We start from the raw sequence: 21,425 nt of genomic DNA on the forward strand, positions 1-21,425 counted from the left end.
TTTACTATTTTGTTGTTCGCTAGAATACCATTTTGCGATTTCACACTTAAGCAAATGTTTGAAAACTCCGGATCTGCTTCCTTCATGGTGGCTGCCGTTTTTTTGTGCCGCACGTCGCATGCGCAGAGCTGATTCAATTCTATATTCTGTGCGGAATGCAGGGCTTTCCACAAGCGCCAGTTGCCAGCCGTACAGCCGACTACACAATTAAGTCCAGCCGGCTACTTTAATGACGACTAATTTTGTAGCCCACAGGCTCTAAATATTAATTTTTGATTTTAATAAAGGGCGGCACGGTGGTGTAGTGGTTAGCGCTGTCGCCTCACAGCAAGAAGGTTCTGGGTTCGAGCCCCGTGGCCGGCGAGGGCCTTTCTATGTGGAGTTTGCATGTTCTCCCCGTGGGTTTCCTCCGGGTGCTCCGGTTTCCCCCACAGTCCAAAGACATGCAGGTTAGGTTAACTGGTGACTCTAAATTGACCGTAGGTGTGAATGTGAGTGTGAATGGTTGTCTGTGTCTATGTGTCAGCCCTGTGATGACCTGGCGACTTGTCCAGGGTGTACCCCGCCTTTCGCCCGTAGTCAGCTGGGATAGGCTCCAGCTTGCCTGCGACCCTGTAGAACAGGATAAAGCGGCTACAGATAATGAGATGAGATGAGATTTTAATAAAATGAAATGTTTATCTAACGGACTGACAATAATGTCAAACTGAACCGCACTCATTTAAGTTGTGATTTCGCGCTGTTTGTACCGATAATAACCACAAATTCCCCGCCGACTTCGTTGATCAAGGGAGAGTAACTCATCCGCGGCCCCGACATGCGGTGTGTGCGCGCGCGCGCACACTCGGCGGAGGCAGTAGTGTGTCGGGGCCGTCGGAGGGGACAGAAGCAGAGAGGACGCTTATTTTGTCTCCGGTAAACCAGTCTTCTCTCGTTCAATTACGTGCTGGCGTCAAAAGACACCGTTGGTTGTAAATGAATCCAAACTGAGTGGTTGGAGTGTATTTTCATACACAAATGGAGAAATGTTCGCTGAGTGTTTAACTCTGTAGCCCCACTGCAGACCGTTGTCGTTGTTAATTCATAGCATGCTCAGCTGCGTGAATGTGTCATGCACCGAAAATAAGAGATTTACAAGCCAGGAACGCCTCATGATGCAATACGCAAGAAAAGAAAGAAGATTTACTGCCATTTTACTTTGTATTTGAGTAAAGTGAATAAATAAATGGCCTGTGGAAAATACATTTAATCCTGGGAACTGCGTGCACAGGAGTTTAGTTTGTGTTTACTCCCCCCCCGGCTGGCTACTTATTTGTCATGGCTGGCTAGTATGAGCCTTAGTGGAAAGCCCTGGGAATGCGCAAATGCCAAGTTCGATTTTAGATTTATGAACCTGAAAAAAATGTCGAAAAACCGGCGTTAAAAAAAAAAAATTTCAACCGCACAAACAGCACTCACCCGGCCGGTGGACCGGAAACAGAACATTTTTTTAATAATGGCCTTGCGTACTTTTTTTTTTTTTTTTTTTTTTTTTTGGTGCTGTTTATTCGGTATATCTGTATGCTGTTGCCTGACAGAGCTGTGTGAGGTAGCAGAAACGGACGCGGCGGTTGCAGCAGTTCCAATCCAGTACCAGTGCCTGGAGTGTCTGGCCCTCTTCGACACGGCTGAGTTGTGGATGGCACACAGGCAGTCGCACAAGATCAGCACAAACAGCGACATAGCTGACACTGTGAGTACACACACACACACACACACACACACACACACACACGATTGTGCTGTTTAAATTTAAAAATTATGTGACGCTCTCATTCAAGAGCACGGAAATGGATCTTATTTGCTGAGCAGTGCTGTAAAAATAAATCCTACTGTGGCAGCGGGGGTGTGGTCAAGTGCCAGTTTGTGAATGGAGGGCGAGGCTGGGGATGGTGAGTGGCAAAACAATCACACCGGTGTCTAATTAATGGCGTGCGTGTGAGAGAGAGAGACCCCATTCCAGACACCAAAACCCGTGACTCTGAAGCACTTTGGCAGGTGGGTTAGTTGTAGGCCAAACTTTTTATTTAAAGGGATCCTTCAGTGGATTTACTCTTAAACTTGCGTTAAGTAAAAGTATTCGTAGATTTCAACAGTCAAACATTCATTTTCGGAGACCAAATAATGTTCTAGAAAAACGGCGTTTTATTAAAATACTAGACGGGCCTCCCACGGAAGTGACGTACACTACCGTTCAAAAGTTTGGGGTCACTTTTGGCCCTTTTCCACTACCCTTTTTCAGCTCGCTTCAGCCCGATACGGCTCGCGTTTCGACTACCAAAAACCAGCACGACTCAACTCGCTTCAGCCCTGCTTAGCCCCTAAAACTCGCACCGTTTTGGAGTGGGGCTGAAGCGAGCCAAACCGTGCTGAGTGCAGCTGGGGGCGTGAGCAGACACTCCCCTGTGCACTGATTGGTGAGGAGGAGTGTCCTCACATGCCCACACACGCCCCGCAAGCACGCTGGAATCTGTAAACACCGCAAACCCGGAAGGAGAAGAATTACGAGAATTATGAAGCCTTATGCGCCTCGCCTCATCTATACACTCTTGCCAGTATCTGTCCACGTTGTCGGTGACAACAAGCCACAGCACCAAGACCAGCAACACTAACGACTCCATGTCCTCCATGTTTATTGTTTACTATCCGGGTCGTGAGACTACCGCTTAAAAGCTCACTGATGTCACTGTTTGCGCCGCCTAACGACATCACGTGACGTCCACCCACTTTCGCTAACTCCACCCATGTGTCCACCCACTTCCAGTCAGCACGGTTCAGCGCGGTTGTAGTCGAAATGCAACTCCAACAGCCCCGCTCAGCTCGACTCAGCACGGCACGGCTCAGCCCGACTCAGCCGCGTTGGTAGTGGAAAAGCGGCATTTGAAATGTCCTTATTTTTGAAAGAAAAGCACTGTTCTTTTCAATGAAGATCACTTTAAACTAATCAGAAATCCACTCTATACATTGCTAATGTGCTAAATGACTATTCTAGCTGCAAATGTGTGGTTTTTGGTGCAATATCTCCATAGGTGTATAGAGGCCCATTTCCAGCAACTCTCACTCCAGTGTTCTAATGGTACAATGTGTTTGCTCATTGCCTCAGAAGGCTAATGGATGATTAGAAAACCCTTGTACAATCATGTTAGCACAGCTGAAAACAGTTGAGCTCTTTAGAGAAGCTATAAAACTGACCTTCCTTTGAGCAGATTGAGTTTCTGGAGCATCACATTTGTGGGGTCGATTAAATGCTCAAAATGGCCAGAAAAATGTCTCGACTATATTTTCTATTCATTTTACAACTTATGGTGGGAAATAAAAGTGTGACTTTTCATGGAAAACACTAAATTGTCTGGGTGACCCCAAACTTTCGAACGGTAGTGTATGTGAAGACGTGGCTTCGTGGAAGCTTGGAGCAACTCGGCTATTTATATCCTCTGCTTACATCGTGGTTTTACTAGTAGAGTTTAAACGAATCATCTAATGAGACACTTTCATCTCCCAACAAAGAACACTGGATAATCTTGTCTTCGAAGACAACTGTCTCTGTCTGGAGTTCAACACTGACTGGTTCATCTGCACAGTAACATCCCTCTTTCTGGTCAGTTCACGTTCCGAGCACATAACTGAAACTACCATGAAATAAAACTTCAGAAATTTCAAATCAGTGAGTTTCATGCAAAACGTTGTGGGTGCAATCAGTTAATTATTGATATTAAGTGATCAATCTCGTTAAATCAGTCTCATTAAATTTTGAAGGTCAATAATTAAAATGAATCAATCCCATTGAATCATTTAATTTGACTCGTTTGAATTGAATCATTCCATAGAATCACTCTCATTTGAAGTGAATCGTTCAGTGAATCGTTCAATGAATCATTTAGTGAATCATTTAGGGAATTGTTCAATGAATCATTTAGGGAATCATTTAGTGAATCATACCATTAATCCTGGTGCTTAATAATAAATTACCAAACAGCTAAATTATGGTACATTTCCAAATTATTAAGATCACTTACCATATTATATAACATTTGCACCCTTTTTGAATTCTTTGAGAAAATTGGGGACTTCAGATGTTGTTCACACAAATAAACACAGTTTGTTTAATAAATGAGTTTATTATACAAAGATAAAAAGATAAATCAATATATACAAGCAGTGAAGTAAGTGTGTGTGTGTGTGTGTGTGAGAGAGAGAGAGAGAGAGGGAGTGTGAAGGACTTGACCATGTGTTTAGCCTCGTGTAGCTAACTACACGTGGTGGAGGCCTAGCTTGTTGGTAGCTAAACAAAAGAATGTTATCTAAACAGAACAAAGGATTAGCTCTGTGTTTAGCCTCGTGTAGCTAACTACACGTGGTGGAGGCCTAGATTAGCCTTGTGTTGCTAGTATGTGTTTGTGAAAGGCCCTATAGCCTAGCTAAAGTGTGTTTGTTAGGCCTGATGGCTTGCTGAGCACATGGTAGGCCTTGATTAGCTTTGTGTTGCTAAGCAGACAAAAGCGAAGCTGTAGCTAACCCACTAGCTCATAACCATACTGAATCCACTGAAATCTTAATGACATCAAGATGTATAATAATGAGAACTATATGTTAGTAGTAAAGAATAAAAGAGAGAAGCATGCGCAGCCTATCTATTAAACAATTGAGAGAACATAGAACCAAAATAAATCAACACGCTGCGTGTTCAACAGTGTAACAATAAACCTGGGTTTAAATTCACACTATTTCAAATAAAAGCAAATTCCTAAGACTATCCTAATTATGCCCAAATGCCAAAATCTTACTTAATCCTGCCTTTAGCAAGATATGAAGAACTATTCGCCGGTGTAGTCTCGGGCCTCGCCGTGGGAGCACGTGAGCCGCTCGTGATGGAGGCGGAGAAAACTTCCGGGTCCAGCGGAGCACTTGGGTGGTTCCCGTGAAAAGCAGAGGGTTCTTGGTCCGAATCTCAGCGTTCGTGAGGAAAAGTCTCTGATCAGAATCAGATGCACAACGCTTTTGAGTTAAAAAGGATTCAATCGCTTCTTAACTTCTGACTGCCTGGGCTGCAGTCGTGACGTCACTTCTAATGCAAGTAAACCGGTTGTAACTCAGGCTGAGTTTAGAGATCGCGCGACTCTAGAGTTTACCTTTGCCAAGGGTAAGAAGCAAAATCGCGCTGAGTGATGGATCTTGCAAGAAAGAAGACGTCTTTTTGGGGTGGAGAGCGCCTCTTTATACGTCCAGATCCATCGGGAGCCAGCCGTGAGAGAGCGAAGATGGAAGCGTTGTCCCATTGTTTTATGTTTCCTTGTATGATGACGTAGATGATCCCGCCCACGCGTGACGTAGGTCACACGGAAGTGGACTGGGAATTGTAGTTCTGACACAAGATGGCGGCATGATACCTACAACGTTCTGAGTAATTCTCTTATCTGGAGTTTAGTCGACCGTACCTGAAGTTCAACCGAATGCTCCGTCGGTGATTGTTCTTTAAGGTTGGTGTTTTCTTCGTTACCCGTATTTTCTTCCAGTATACGCTGAAGAGCCGACAACGCATCGGCATACCGATTACAATTCACCAGGTAAGACACCGATAATATCCCAGGGAAGGATCCAGACCCATGCGCGTGCAGAAATATACAGTGGTGCTTGAAAGTTTGTGAACCCTTTAGAATTTTCTATATTTCTGCATAAATATGACCTAAAACATCATCAGATTTTCACACAAGTTCTAAAAGTAGATAAAGAGAACCCAGTTAAACAAATGAGACAAAAATATTGCACTTGGTCATTTATTTATTGAGGGAAATGATCCAATATTACATATCTGTGAGTGGCAAAAGTATGTGAACCTTTGCTTTCAGTATCTGGTGTGACCCCCTTGTGCAGAAATAACTGCAACTAAACATTTCCGCTAATTGTTGATCAGTCTTGCACACCGGCTTGGAGAAATTTTAGCCCGTTCCTCCGTACAGAACAGCTTCAACTCTGGGATGTTGGTGGGTTTCCTCACATGAACTGCTCGCTTCAGGTCCTTCCACAACATTTCGATTGGATTAAGGTCAGGACTTTGACTTGGCCATTCCAAAACATTAACTTTATTCTTCTTTAACCATTCTTTCGTAGAACGACTTGTGTGCTTAGGGTCGTTGTCTTGCTGCAAGACCCACCTTCTCTTGACATTCAGTTCATGGACAGATGTCCTGACATTTTCCTTTAGAATTCGCTGGTATAATTCAGAATTCATTGTTCCATCAATGATGGCAAGCCGCCCTGGCCCAGATGCAGCAAAACAGGCCCAAACCATGATACTACCACCACCATGTTTCACAGATGGGATAAGGTTCTTATGCTGGAATGCAGTGTTTTCCTTTCTCCAAACATAACGCTTCTCATTTAAACAAAAAAGTTCTATTTTGGACTCATCCATCCACAAAACAGTTTTCCAGTAGCCTTCTGGCTTGTCCACGTGATCTTTAGCAAACTGCAGATGAGCAGCAATGTTCTTTTTGGAGAGCAGTGGCTTTCTCCTTGCAACCCTGCCATGCATGCCATTGTTGTTCAGTGTTCTGATGGTGGACTCATGAGCATTGGCTAATGTTAATGTGAGAGAGGCCTTCAGTTGCTTAGAAGTTACCCTGGGGTCCTTTGTGACCTCGCCGACTATTACACGCCTTGCTCTTGGAGTGATCTTTGTTGGTCGACCACTCCTGGGGAGGGTAACAATGGTCTTGAATTTCCTCCATTTGTACACAATCTGTCTGACTGTGGATTGGTGGAGTCCAAACTCTTTAGAGATGGTTTTGTAACCTTTTCCTGCCTGATGAGCATCAACAACGCTTTTTCTGAGGTCCTCAGAAATCTCCTTTGTTCGTGCCATGATGCACTTCCACAAACATGTGTTGTGAAGCTCAGACTTTGATAGATCCCTGTTCTTTAAATAAAACAGGGTGCCCACTCACACCTGATTGTCAGCCCATTGATTGAAAACACCTGACACTAATTTCACCTTCAAATTAACTGCTAATCTTAGAGGTTCACATACTTTTGCCACTCACAGATATGTAATATTGGATCATTTTCCTCAATAAATAAATAAATGAACAAGTATAATTTTTTTTGTCTCATTTGTTTAACTGGGTTCTCTTTATCTACTTTCAGGACTTGTGTGAAAATCTGATGATGTTTTCAGTCATATTTATGCAGAAATATAGAAAATTCTCAAGGGTTCACAAACTTTCAAGCACCACTGTATGTGCACCACTTGGCATCGGTCACGAGGTGTTTGTTTACTTTACCGTGAGCCAACTACGTGGGCTATAACCATGCTCAACCAACAGACCGGGCTGAGCCGCGATCATAGCGGGCCGTGGCTGCCCTCTTCGGAAAGGGCTCGGCGTGCTCTACACTAGAGTGCATCAGTTGCCCTCACTTTCATAAAATCTGATGCATTTTTGTTTGGGTGTTCCTTTTCACCAATAAAGACATCCTGTAACATTTTTTTGACCATATTCAAAAGTCTAATGGTGGCACCATGAGGTTCATTTTTTGCCAAAAAACACTTATTTTATGTTTTCGCGTAAGGTTTGAATCACAATGTTGGACTCCATTTATTGATTCCTTGTGAGCCAGAGATCATGTTAAGAACCTTTGCGAGGGATTGAGAAGCGTTAATGTGATTCATAATGCATTTGTATTGTTTAAAAGTAGTTGAACAATGATTCAATGAACAGCTAAAACTCAAACTGTGCTTGATAATATATTTAGAATATGGACTAAAAATGTGTATCTAAGATATTTGGTATACTCTATAAGGTGCCATGATGTTTCATGAAAAGTGATCGAAATTGTCATAAAAGTCATAAAATAGCAGCTTTTTCCATAACTTTGAGCTCCTGGTGCCACCATTAAACTTTTGAATTTCGTCAAAATATTTCACCCAGTGTGTTTTCTTAGCAAAAGGAACATAAAAACAAAAATGCATCATGATCGGAGGAACTTTTTCATTTTTAGGGGGCAACTAATGCACCCTACTCTACACGCCTATGAAAATCCATAGCGATCTGGTAAAATCTGTGGAAATATTTCTGCATATGTGCATGTGTCAGATTCTTGGGCTGGATCGGTCCCGGTTATACTACAAAGAAACTAACCTCGCGGTGGTGTTGTCTCTGTTGCCGCTCAACACCGCATCGGTGGACTTTTGGAGCTGATCGATGGGCAGATATTGTTGGCATGGCTTCGTCTTTTCTCTCTTTTTATTCAGGAAGCCCCCATTAATCTTGCTTTTAATTCCGTCGATTCATCGAAACCGGATGATTCAAAAATGTTCGGAGTGTAAGTCGGGCACCGCGGCAGATTGTTTTGAGGTCTTCCAATGGCATGAATCCATTTCTTGCGAATAGTGATGATTCTGGCCAGGTAAATGGTGAAAAGATATCCTCTTGTCTTTTTTTTTTTTTTTTTTTTTTTAACCATCATTTTGGCATTTATATGCTGTGCAATGAGGCATACTTGCAGTATGTAAAAACCTATAAATTCAGTAAAAATACTTGTAAAACTAGCAAAACCACAATGTAAGCAGAGGATATAAACAGCCGAGTTGCTCCAAGATTCCACTAAGCCATGTCATCGCATACGTCACTTCCACGGGAGGCCCGTCTGGTATTTTTTTAATTAAAAAAAAAATTTCTAGAATGCTATTTAGTCTCGGAAAATGAATGTTTGACTGTTGAAATCTACGAATACTTTTACTTAAGTTTAAGAGTAAATCCGCTGGAGGATTAAGCTTTTAAACATCAATACTTTCCTCTCTCACCACGGGCGCAGATAGAGGGGGGGACGGGTGGGATTCGTCCCACCCAGATTTAAATTCACCTCGTTCGGTCCCCCCCACTTATAGGGAGGAAAAAACGTCTATGCTGTCTTTCTTTGCATAAGGCAAACCTCACGGAAAAATCAAAAGACTAATTACCATTCGGTTTATTGAGGTGCACAGCAGTACATACATAGTTGCAACAACTCACATAAAACAAAACAAAGACTGATATTCGGTTGGTTGAGCTGCGCAGACTGCACAGGTTGCGAGCTTGGTTGCTATGGTTACCCACAACAAGTTTGACAGGCATATCGGGGACAGTTCCTCCTAGTTCAGGACCCCAACACGGCATGATGAAGGGTGCCAAACCGAAAAGGCAGAAAACGATTGCATCGTTTTTTCAAAAAACAACGACTGTAAGTAAACTGTGCCTTACTTTATCATATCACCTTGCAATTTTTTGATAGTCTGTTCAAAGTAATGTCATAGTGAAAGTAAAATCGTACGGAGTGATGCCTTTCTGGTAGCCTCCTTCTTTCGGTGGCAGCCTGTAGATACAGTGCTCAGAAGGCAGTTTTAATGTTTAATCTGGCGTTCCCTGCCATAATTTCAGCGAGCATATTGTTTCATAAGGAAACTTTGCGAAGAGTTGTTGACTGACTGCCGCTCACGCAACACACAGGCATAGTTAGAAAGTCAGGATGCACTGGTTTACACTTTACACGCACACACGTAGCCCAGCCTCTCGCTATGGTTAACACACACACACACACACACATATATATATATATATATATATATATATATATATATATATATATATATTCAACCCACATGACATCCTGTCGTGTCAGTGGTAAATAGCACATGAGAGCACCAGACATCACAGGTGTGCTCTATTCCTACTCTTATTTATTTATTAGTAGGCCTAAGCTAACGGTTGCAGGGATGGAGTGATGGTTTTTTGTCTTAGCTGAGTAATGTCGCCACCCTGAGGGCATCAGAGTATATTCCTCGCACAACACATGTTGGGGGTGGGGTTGGGGTTGGTTTGCTGGCAGCTTTGTCCCCCCCAGTTCAAAAAACGTATCTGCGCCCCTGTCTCTCACACACATGGCATGCAGGGAAGCTCCCTCCCTCTCTGCTTCCTCTGTCCATATAAGCCCCCAGCTGCCACTGCAAGATGCGCGCGCGCGCACACCATTAATTAAACACGTGTGGTTGTTTTGCCACTCACCTTCCCCGGCCTCGCCCTCCATTCACAAACCAGTGCTCGACCACACCCCTGCTGCCACACATTCCTTTTACATATCCTAAACACAATGCATTGGTCTTTTACGATGATGATGATGATGATGATATATCACTCGGGCCATTATAGAGGTGAGTATTGGAACTGTGATCCCACAGATCGACAAAACCATCACAGGAGGTTTTTCAGTCACGCGTGCCGGAGCAGCCAGTCAGATTTGAAGCTTGTGGGACACAGAAAGGCCATGCTGAGTAACATTTACCATGTTCATTCATTTTCAATAAATGCTTTATTATGGTCAGGGTCACACTGGTGTAATTACTAATTCGTTCATATTTTGGGAAATAAACCAACTAAATTTAAACAGTTGCCTATCTAATCTCGTGACTGCAGCAGTGGCAGAGACTCGGATTGTTGGCGCGCCCGCGTCTAAGACGCACTATTTCGAATAATGAACGCATTGTCGAGAGGGGCAGGGGCCAATATGGACGCGAGCATTTTATACCCTATTTGGAACGTTTCGTGGCGTATTACTTGACTTCATGGTCTCAATATCGAAAATCTTGCACAAATATGCAACTTCCAACATGACATAATTATCTGGATATTCAACAGATTTCAGCATCGGATGAATTTGTTTTGACCGCCGCCATATTGAATATACGTCGGACCCATTCGTGTATTTACGCAGCCCTGTTTGTAGCGTCCCATGCGAGTAAAACCTGATCCAAGTCTTTGGCTAGGTGGCGTCTTACGGTCTATGTACGAATATTCGAAAGAGACAAGAAAACATGGATAAGAAAAAAAAAAAGAAAAATACATCTATCATCGTAGCCGCGGGGTCTTAAAAATTTTAAATTTAATATTCAAAAATTAAGGCCTTAAAAAGTCTTAAATTGCTTTGCCCAAGTCTTAATTTTTTAAACAAAGGTCTTAAATTTACTCATACTGTTCTACAATGTGAAAACGTGGGTTTTGCGTAACATCAGTGAATTTCTTGGAGTATGCGCAAAGAAAGAAACAATACTGATACATTTTCGCGCCGGCGCAATCGTCGGAGTCCGTGGTGGAGAGGAGACTCCGTGAATCGCAGCATGGGGAAGTGTCGTTTTAATCAGCAGTGGCTTTCAGATGAAAGATATCGTGATTGGGTGAGGGAGGTGCCTGGAAGCGACGTTGAAGCAAGATGCTGTGTTTGTCGAAAGACCTTCAAGTTGTCCACTATAGGTCATTTCGCTTTAGAGTCTCACATGAAGAGCTCAACGCGCATTGCATCTGCCCTCCACCGCCACCAGCCCATCGCTCAGATCTGCACAGTTCAATCTCCGAATGCACCTGGAGTTGGCACTAGCACCACTGTCGAACGTCAACAGCAGCAGCCAAGCCAGACGTCATCGGCAAGGCTAGCAACAACACAAGGGCCGAGCAGTGGCATGATGGGTGTCGGTGGAACCCCGACACTTCGGGCAGAGGTGCTCTGGATTTTAAAAACAATTACAGAGCACCACTCGTACAGCTCGAATGAGGGCATAAGCGAACTCTTTAAGGCTATGTTCCCAGACTCGGAAGTCGCTACAACATTCTCCTGTGGAAAAAACTAAACGTCTTACGTAACAAAATTCGGTCTTGCTTGTCTTGAATGTGAAGATTTGACAAGCAATGCACATAATGACTTAAGTATATAACTTTTATAATAAAAGTATTTTTACTTGAGGCAGATTCTACCGTAACTGGATCCATTAATCACTTGCCCACAAAATAAGAGATTTTTCTTGTCCTTTTTTCAGTGAGGTAATATTTTCAAGATTGAAAATATGGTATTTGGTCTTCTAAAACAGCACGTCATTTAAAAATACACCGAGTATATCAATAAAAGATTTTTAAAGAATAAAGTTCTATTTCTTTGACATATCTGACAGACATAACTCCCATTTTAAAAATCCCTTTCATTATCCCTGTTGCTATCGTCAGTGAATTTCTGTCAGATGACCTGACGATAGACTCGGCCATTATGGATCTTTGGTAGTTATCGTGTGGAAGCAGGCTTTATCATTTTTGGGTGTCAACAGATAGAGTTGAAATAGATCAACAGCGAATAAACCATTTCGTTCACGAGAGAAGCCCACAGTTAGTTATTTTTAAAAAATGCTATCGTCAGTCTGTCAGTCAAATGCACCTGACGATAGCAAAACTCAAGCCCTCGCCACGCACATGTTGACTGACGCAAAGAGGAAATTCTACTGCGCATGATTTTTGTGACGGCAGACGTTTACTTCCGGGCAAGACTTGGAGTTCTGACAGCTAGATTTCATCAAATAAATCAAGGTAAGACTTTCAGTCAGCTATCCTGACGATAGAAATTTTTGACGATAGAAACATTGAGAATATATTTGTGCATTCATATTTAAATTTTTCTGGAGGAAAACTATCGTAAGTTGAGATAAATCAGAGCCGCTTGCGACCCTTTCAGCCGACAGGCCATTTCAGTGTGTTATTTCCCCGCGAAAGTGACACAGTCGTGTCTATCGTCACTGTTCTGACAATTATTGTTGATATTTCAATTTTGAAAATAAATTTTATCTTTTTTATTTCAATATTTTATTTTATTTGGTTCTAGTGATGAGGTATTTAATATTATTACTAAATGTGTCAGATTAATAATGTAAGAAACAGTTTTGTTGCTATTGTCATCTAGAGCGTCTGTCAGAATATGATGGTAGACGTTAGTTTGTCTGTCAGATTTTGATGATAGAAACCGATGTGTTTCTGTTGTCATTTAGCATGTCTGTCATGTCAGGCTTTTATTAATTAGTTACCAGGACTACTGTCCTAAAATTTACTGTGAATGTCCAAGACCCCAAATGCTACTAGAAAAACTTAATAGAATGATCAAAATAATCAATTCAGTAATTTAAGGAGATGGGACTTAACTGGCCTCTGTTATGGTAGAATCTGCCTTGAAACATTTGTCATTATTGGGAATTTGATCTGGTGTTCTACGACCGCATAATGGGTGCGATGTAGGTCTTAATTCTCATTTAAGTGGTCTTAAAAAGGTCTTAAAGTCTTAAATTTATGGTGGTCAAACCTGGGGAAACCCTCATCTATTTTGTCATTCTTTGGCAGAAAGAGAGTACATTCACCTGAAAAAACTGATACCCAAGGTAATTAGTCATACTAGATTTACAACTACTACTACAACAGCAACCACTACTAGTACCACTACCACTGGTGACGACTACTACTACTACTATAGACCTACACCAAACTGAAAAGTTAATAAAATAAATTAATGATGAATAAATGTATGAATAACATGGTTTATTGACTAACATCATGTTAAACATTAAAGAAATGCTCAGAGACTGAGTTCAATTATTTTATTTTCTATCCAGGGGTGATAGCGTTCCGGCGCCGCGCCGGATTTCCGGCGCGCCGTGGCTGGGGGAAAAAAAAAAATCTAGTTCGCCCATTGTCCTGTGTCATTCTGAGATGTACAGATAGACAGTAAAGGGAATTCCGAATTCCCTTTACTGTCTATCTGCGCATCTCAGAATGACACAGGACAATGGGCAAACTAGTTTTTTTTTTTTTTCCCCCCCAGCCACGGCGCGCCGGAACGCTATCACCCCTGTCTATCACAAAATACTGAACAGCATGCAGAACAATCATAGACATACGGTACATCCTGATTCTGATGATTTAACCAACTGTTGTATCATTAGTATCAGACATTATTAATTTTCAAACTTCATAGCCTGAATTTGAGCCCAAGATTGAAGATTCAGCGTCCCATCTGATTCTCTGAAATTAGAAGTAGAGATGATTAGAGACCAGCAGAATTAGACCGTCACAGCATGCAAAAAACAAACCCATTCTTGTGCTATAATTTACAAGGAGGAGATAATATAGATGTGATGTATCGTGGCCTGTGGTTGAATTCCAAAATATTGCCACTGATTAAACAATATCTCAATATATTTGGTTGAAGCATTGATTTTTGTCATCTACATTGCTTCATATGGCTTCTAATACCAAAAAAAAACCAGAGTTGAGAAGAAAAAAACAGCCCCTGGGCTGCCCCAGCTGTTTATGGGGCTCGCTTCGCTCACTAGGTTCGCTTCAACTGAAGGATAATCACTGGGCCCCCCATTGTAGAAATGGGCCCCTGTTTTTTCCCAGGAGGGGCCCTGTGGGCCCCTTGACCTGCAAAACAATCGGAGTCTCTGCAGTGGTGGAGCCAGACAATTTTTCTAGGGGTGGCCAGACTGAGACCATTGTTCACACAGGGGTGGCACATAAACTCCTCTTGTTGTTTTTCTGTGTGGCAAGTCGCTGTAGGTCTAGGGGTGTTTCTTGGTCAGTCACTCATTAATTTGGGCAGGCAGTGACCTGCTATATAGAATTACATCATGAAGACCTGCATAATCATTTTTTTCTGTACTACTAAGCTGATTTTAAAAAAAAAATTACAGTCGTGAAAATTATACCTTTTTAATTGGTGATGAAGCTCACACAGTAATTAAATTTACACACGCACGCACGCGCATGTATAATTAAAGAGAAGGTATTTGTACTCCTGACAGTGGCACGTTCCGATTTTTTTTTTTTTTTTTTAAATAAAGAATTCCGTCCGTGATTCGGAAAGAGGAAACTCTGAGGCTTAGTACAGAGAGGAGACGAGGGGATCAGGACCCTTCGTTCAATAGTTAAGACATTTCATCCAAAGCCTTTTTCAGACGCACTATCAATTATTTTATGTTTCAGGTATTCCTGTGTTTGTGAACGAAAGCCCCGTGAGAGCGCTGCTCCGCGCCTAAAGATTTAACATGATCCAGCCGGCTTTAAAAATTAATAACTCTGCCAACGGAGCCAAATTTTACAGGCGCCTCCCCTTTAGAAAGAGCACAGTCTCGGGTCAGTAGGACCGCGCCTTGGCCCGGGATTCGCAAACGAAGCCCCTGTGAGAGCGCCACTCAGCGCCTAAAGGTTTAACATGATCCGTACTATGGCACTCATTTGCTTTACAAAAATGTGTTTTGCTTCGTTCAAATTCCACTAAGAATTCCTCCTTTTTTTTTTTTTTTTGAACAAACAAATACCTGAAATATAAAATGACTGATAGCGCGTATGAAAAAGGCTTTGGACGAAATGACCTGTATTCGATGGTCAGTAGAAGCGTCTTCAGAAAAGCCTGACTTTTCAAAATAATACAGGTCAAAACCACACGCGTCTATCTTCACTCAGTCGTTGAAATTGTGGTAATACTGAGAAAATTCAGCATTGTTTACAGACGCTTTCAGCGGCTGCCGTCCTAGTTGCTTTGTATATCCACCATCATGGCGGGCGCTCTTGACCTAGCACATTTTGATCACGTGGTTGCAAGTCATCTATAGACAGCTACCTGTTCTTCTGTAATTGTGTTGGTGGTGGTTGATATTCAAGTTGAGTGTATTACCGCCACCTACTGTTTGGGTGGAGAACTACTGGTTTGAGAGTGCGCTGTTGAATTGCATCTGTATGGGAACAACTGCATACAGACACAAAAAAGTTGTCTACAAAGCAGTGTTGGGGGTGGCCAGACGTTAATTTAAGGTGGCCTTGGCCACCCCTTGGCTCCGCCCCTGGACTGCAGTAGAGGTGGGATTGGTGAATTCTTCCAGAAGTAAGCAGGAGTGGGATTAAACAGGGTTCCCACGGGTCCTTAAAAAGCCTTAAATACAACTTTCGGTTTTCAAGGCCTAAAAACGTCTTAAATTGTTTGGAATGCCTGGAATTTTCAAAAGGGAGGTATTAAATTTAATATTGGACTGAACGAGTGAAATGTCTCCATCCGGTTTGGGTTTTTTTTTAACCATAATTTTAAAAGTGACCAGCGTACCTTTTGGGGGCAGCATTGGTTTTGTGCGTCTTCTATGCATTCTGTAGATCAAGAACTAATGTTAGGAGGCTACTGGAGGAAGTATGGTGTAGTGGTTGTGAAGAGTGAGAGATACGTGGGCGCTAGAAAGCGTTGATAATTATGGGAAGATGTCTGTTTAACGACAAGTGGTTGGGGGATGACTAATACCCCCAAAATAAGGAGAAGAATCGTTTGCGATAAGAAGCGCTGGATCACACAAATGTGTTTAAAGACGGTAACGCAGCGCTGGGGACACGGCGGACTGGGAAACTGGTTTTTCATGGACACGAGGCGCGCGCGTGTGTGTTAGAGGTCAAGCGCTCCGGAGTGAAACGCAGGGGGGTTCACGCATGCGCACAAGAGTCAGGTGGAAAATGGGACTTGTAGGAAATACTAATAATAATAATGATTAGCATCTTCTCATTATCTGTAGCTGCTTTATCCTGTTCTACAGGGTCGCAGGCAAGCTGGAGCCTATCCCAGCTGACTACGGGCGAAAGGCGGGGTACAACCTGGACAAGTCGCCAGGTCATCACAGGGCTGACACATAGACACAGACAACCATTCACACTCACATTCACACCTACGGTCAATTTAGAGTCACCAGTTAACCTAACCTGCATGTCTTTGGACTGTGGGGGAAACCGGAGCACCCGGAGGAAACCCACGCGGACACGGGGAGAACATGCAAACTCCACACAGAAAGGCCCTTGCCGGCCCCGGGGCTCGAACCCGGACCTTCTTGTTGTTAGGCAACAGCGCTAACCACTACACCACCGTGCCGCCTGATTAGCATAATTTTTTACATAATTAACATTGTTTATTGTACTAAGTTTAATATAAATATATAAACAACCTTTATTTCAAAACTCAATTCAAAAGAACTCCAGAAAATACAATAATTCTAAATATAGTACAATCTAAATAATTTGTACAAAGTTTTTGTTTTATTACCTATCGTCTACAACAGTGTTTTTTTAATATAATAAGAATAATAACCACTAATAATTAGTAGTAATAGTTATTATTGATTACTAATCATTACTACTTATGAATTAGTGATTAATAAGTACTAGGGATTATTAAATGTTATAAAATTAAGTTATTAAAAATTATTACAAATAATTATTAAAAAGTAGTAATTGGTAGAATACAAACAAATACTCATGGATTATAGATAATTTTTTAAATAGTGAACATTGATATAAAATAACTATACTACTAATAATAAACAATAATACTACGAGTAATACTTGTTATTGTTAATTATTATTATCAGTTCAATTGTTATATCAATGTTCACTATTAAAAACAAATTATCTATAACCATGAATAATTGTATCACTACTACTACTAATAATTATTGCTACTTTTTAATAATAATTTTAACTAATCTTAACTCAATTTTATAGCATTTTAATAATCACTATTTATTAGTAGAATTTAGTAGTTGATAATTACTACTTATTATAAAATTACATTTTGATAATCACTGCTTATTAATTAAGTAGTAATTAATAATGAATTATAATAATTGCTACTCTAATATAGCTAATAAGTAGTGATTAAAATGTTATAAAATTGAGTTAATTTTTTTTAATTATTAAAAAAGTAGTTGTTGTTGCTGGTGGTGGTAGTAGTAGTAATACAAACAATTATTCATGGATTATAGATAATGATTATTTTTGAATAATGAACATTGGTATAACAATTGCACTGATAATTAGTTTAGTTATTACAACACATTGATTAATATTGATAATGGTTATGAAAGGTGACAGTTGTTTTTCTGCGTTTAATGTAACGCTCTGATGATTGTATGACTGCATGAACAGGTTTATGCTGTTACCTGCTATAATGCAGAAGATACTCGAGAGCTTCCTCAGCCAGCTGTGTACTGTACCACACTCAGACTGATTTTGCTGTCGGACACAAAATCATCAAAGATGATCTTTGGGGATTGAAATAGTGCCGGCTAAGGTTGTTCAGCTGGTTCTACTTGCCGTTTGTTTTGGTTTTTGAAATGATTCATGGTGTTTTCTTCAGTAAACCCCAGTCTTCTCCTCGCTGCTACAGTAGTTCTGCAGCCCAGAACACACGACTTTGCTTCAGCTGTTTGCATGTCTAACAGTTGCCATTGATGCACCCTGTTGTTCACCAATTGTGTGCATTCTTCTTAAAGTTAGTAAAAAAAACTATTGCAGAAAACCGTTTTAAGTTGTCGTATTTATCATTTTCTTTGCCATGGTACAGTCTTAATTTTTCCATTTAGAGGTCTTGAAAAGGTCTTTAAATTTGTACTTGAAAAATGTGCAGATACCCTGTTAAAGACCAGTCCTGCACCTCTGTTCCTTCAGCATATAAGGTGTGGTGTCAGTAAGCACATTGCTTACAGTATAAAACATCCTGATGTGTTCTTTATTATTATCCCCTGCGGGATCAGGACACTTCATCCAATGACCATTTCGTCCAGTAGTTGAGACATTTTGTCCAAAGCCTTTTTCATACGCACCATCAGTTATTTTATATTTGGTGACAATATGTGCAACAAAATCGTGATATAAACAAACCATTTTTACCTCACCCGGGACAGAGTCCACCAGAGGGTGAAGTATTGTTTTCGGTGGGGTTTCTTTGTTTTTTTTTTTGGTTACCAACATCCCAGGAAAACAGCTGGACCAGTCTTCATGAAACTTTCAGGGTAGACGTCCATTGGTCTCAAATAGAACCTCTAACATTTTGAGGGTCATCCGGTCAAGGTCACTAAAAAGGTCAAAATAATTTTCATATCTTCCTTCATATTCATCATATTTACTTCAAACCAATTCCAAAATGTTCATCTTTCAGTTCTGCTTCCATTGATGTGCTACAAGACAGAGTGTTTCTCATAGTTTTCTTTCAAACTTTTTGTTTGTTTGTGTGTCTGTTAACAATCTAGTGTCTAGATGGTTGCACCGAGTGACTTCAAATTTTCAGGGTAGGTGGGCAATGGTCCGTAGATTACCTGATTAAATTTTGGGGGTAATCAGGTCAAGGTCACCGGAAAGGTCAACCTTTTGGTCAAAATAACATTTTCCATTAAAAACGGTTGCCGAGAGACAAATGTTTACTGTTATGAGCATATGGGAACTCCCATATGGCCTTTCATTTGGCACCATGATCTTGGACCTTGAGTGACCTTGAAAGGTCAAACTCAAGGTCATGGATTTTCAGAGGGCTGTAACTTAAGGGTTGTTTTACAATCAGGGTGCGCAAGCTAAAAATCCCATTTAACACTTATTATCTTCAATATCAAAAGGCTTGACTAAATAAACTTGGTTGTTTATTGTAGCCCTGTGATAGCTCTATTTACCATGCAAAAAAAAAATGTGGTGATAACGTTATTTTTGGTGAATGTATGGCAATATGTGTCATATTTAGCAAAATTACTCGCGTCATTTAGAAAAAGTGCTTTTTTGACCACAGGTAGCTCCAAAAGGGATGCACTTACATCATTCTTTATACCATAAAACACATATTTGGTTCCATATCATTGGAAACATAGTTAAGTTTTAATGTTGAATGCCAGTAAGTTTTCAGACTATTTTGATCAAATCAGTATGTAATTGTGTCAAAAAAAAGTCCTCTCCGAGACAGCTAATTTTCCAATATAAAATAACATATCTAAAATGATTATTTTCATCCTAAAATGTGGTCAAGATATTGGGACATAAATATTAGAGACAACTAACACAAAGCTTACAGCCTTATATTTAAAAGCACTATGGAAGTAGTGGATTCTGAATTGTCCAAAAAAAAAAAAAGTCCTCTCCGAGAATCACTTCATTTGTTTCTCCCAGCCCTGCTTAAAGCGACACTTAATCTTCTTTAGCTTATAGCAGATTACACAAAACTACCATACACACACGTCAAAAAATTACCTGAAATCCGTTCTTTAACTTGTCCTTCACTTAAAAACTGCTACAAGAACCAGTTTGAATCAATTTGAATTTTGGACCCCTGTGACACAAACTTTGTACCCTGATTGTAAAACAACCCTTAAATGGTTGATGGTGGACAGATGTTTACCATTTATCAGCTTATAGGAAGTGTCGTATGGGCTTTCATATGGCACCATGACCTTTGACCTTGAACAACTTTGAAATCTCAAACTCAAGGTCATGGATTTTCATAGGACAGCTGATAATTGAGAAACATGACCATTATCAACATGTAGGTATAAAATAAGTGCTGCCGATCGAGGTTTGTTTTGCCTGGCAACACTTGTTCATTTAAGGGAGTGCATTAAGCAGGTTTATGACTGCGTCTCCCCCTAATAAATGGAAATAAACCATTTTTGTAAAGCAAATGAGTGCTGTAGTACGAGCGCTTCGACATAAAAGAACGGTGTAAGGGGCGTAAACAAGTAGACCCTTACCATGACAGGCTGCTCTCCGAGCTTTGAGTCCAGTGAAACCGTTTAATTCATCATATAGCTAGTCTTAATAAGGTGCGTGCGCAGTCCGGAGCACACCCGAGAGTCCTGCGTGAGGAAGGAGTTTTTGTCAAATATTTCTTGGATTTTACATGAATACTAGGTAGGAGCCTATCATTTTGAACACACTTGCCGAGAAAGGCGAGTCTGGGGCTATATTTACTCGCCATTAGGTTTCACAACTCGCGAGTGGTTCTGGGCAATTCCATGTAAATGTCAACCTCACAATGCAAAAATAAAGCAACATGTAATGCATCAAAACCACTCCCAGAGATCTCACCTAGGCCTGTATTTTACAGATGTGAATAAGTTGAACCAATTTGTAACCAACCTAATATGTCACTGTCAGTCTTTCTTTCTTATAATGTAAACCCCAAGCTAAAATCAACTTTGATCATGTACAATTCTATATTATTGCCACAAGCCACAGAAATGTATGCTAAAATCCACCAAACAGCAAAAAAATAGCCATCCTAAATATTATTTAAGAACTTTGATAGTTTTAGCTGATATTCAGAGAGTTTTTCAAAGGGTTATGGTGGTTAAATTGCTGATTTTCTAAACATATGCCATGTCTATTTCAGACGCGTCACATCCGTAACGGAATTTCGTCACATCCATAACGCTGACTTTTCCTTCCGAAACTGCATGAAATACAAAATATTTTAAAGATTTTTTAATATTCACCTTGGACCCCTCTATCAAATGGATCTCTCCATTTCGACATTAGGTTTACAATTTCAGAGTTTGATAAAAATGTACAGTCACCCAAGAAAAGTGATACTTTTTCTGTCACATCCATAACGCATCTTTTATTGGCGTTTTCTGGCATGCCCTAGATGTACTATGGGAATTGTTCTTGTTCTATCACTTCTCCAGTATGGTACAGCTTTAAAATATGCAACACCTGTTTAAATACTGGGAGACAATAAAACAAGCACTGGGTCATTTGTTGCCA

The 21,425-nt window shown here is 40.8% G+C and overlaps 1 protein-coding gene across 2 annotated transcripts in view; it reads left to right on the forward strand.

The window, feature by feature from the left end:
* The window catches only part of znf526 (zinc finger protein 526), a 63,097-nt gene that overhangs the window by 24,142 nt on the left and 17,530 nt on the right, over window positions 1–21,425 (forward strand). For both annotated transcript variants that reach the window (XM_060921534.1, XM_060921535.1), the window contains exon 3: window positions 1,578–1,732. In XM_060921534.1, coding sequence (XP_060777517.1) covers window positions 1,578–1,732 — 155 coding nt within the window. The remainder of the gene's footprint in view (window positions 1–1,577; window positions 1,733–21,425) is intronic.

The sequence above is a fragment of the Neoarius graeffei genome, chromosome 5 (genome assembly GCF_027579695.1).
Source record: "Neoarius graeffei isolate fNeoGra1 chromosome 5, fNeoGra1.pri, whole genome shotgun sequence".
Taxonomy (NCBI): Eukaryota; Metazoa; Chordata; class Actinopteri; order Siluriformes; family Ariidae; genus Neoarius; species Neoarius graeffei.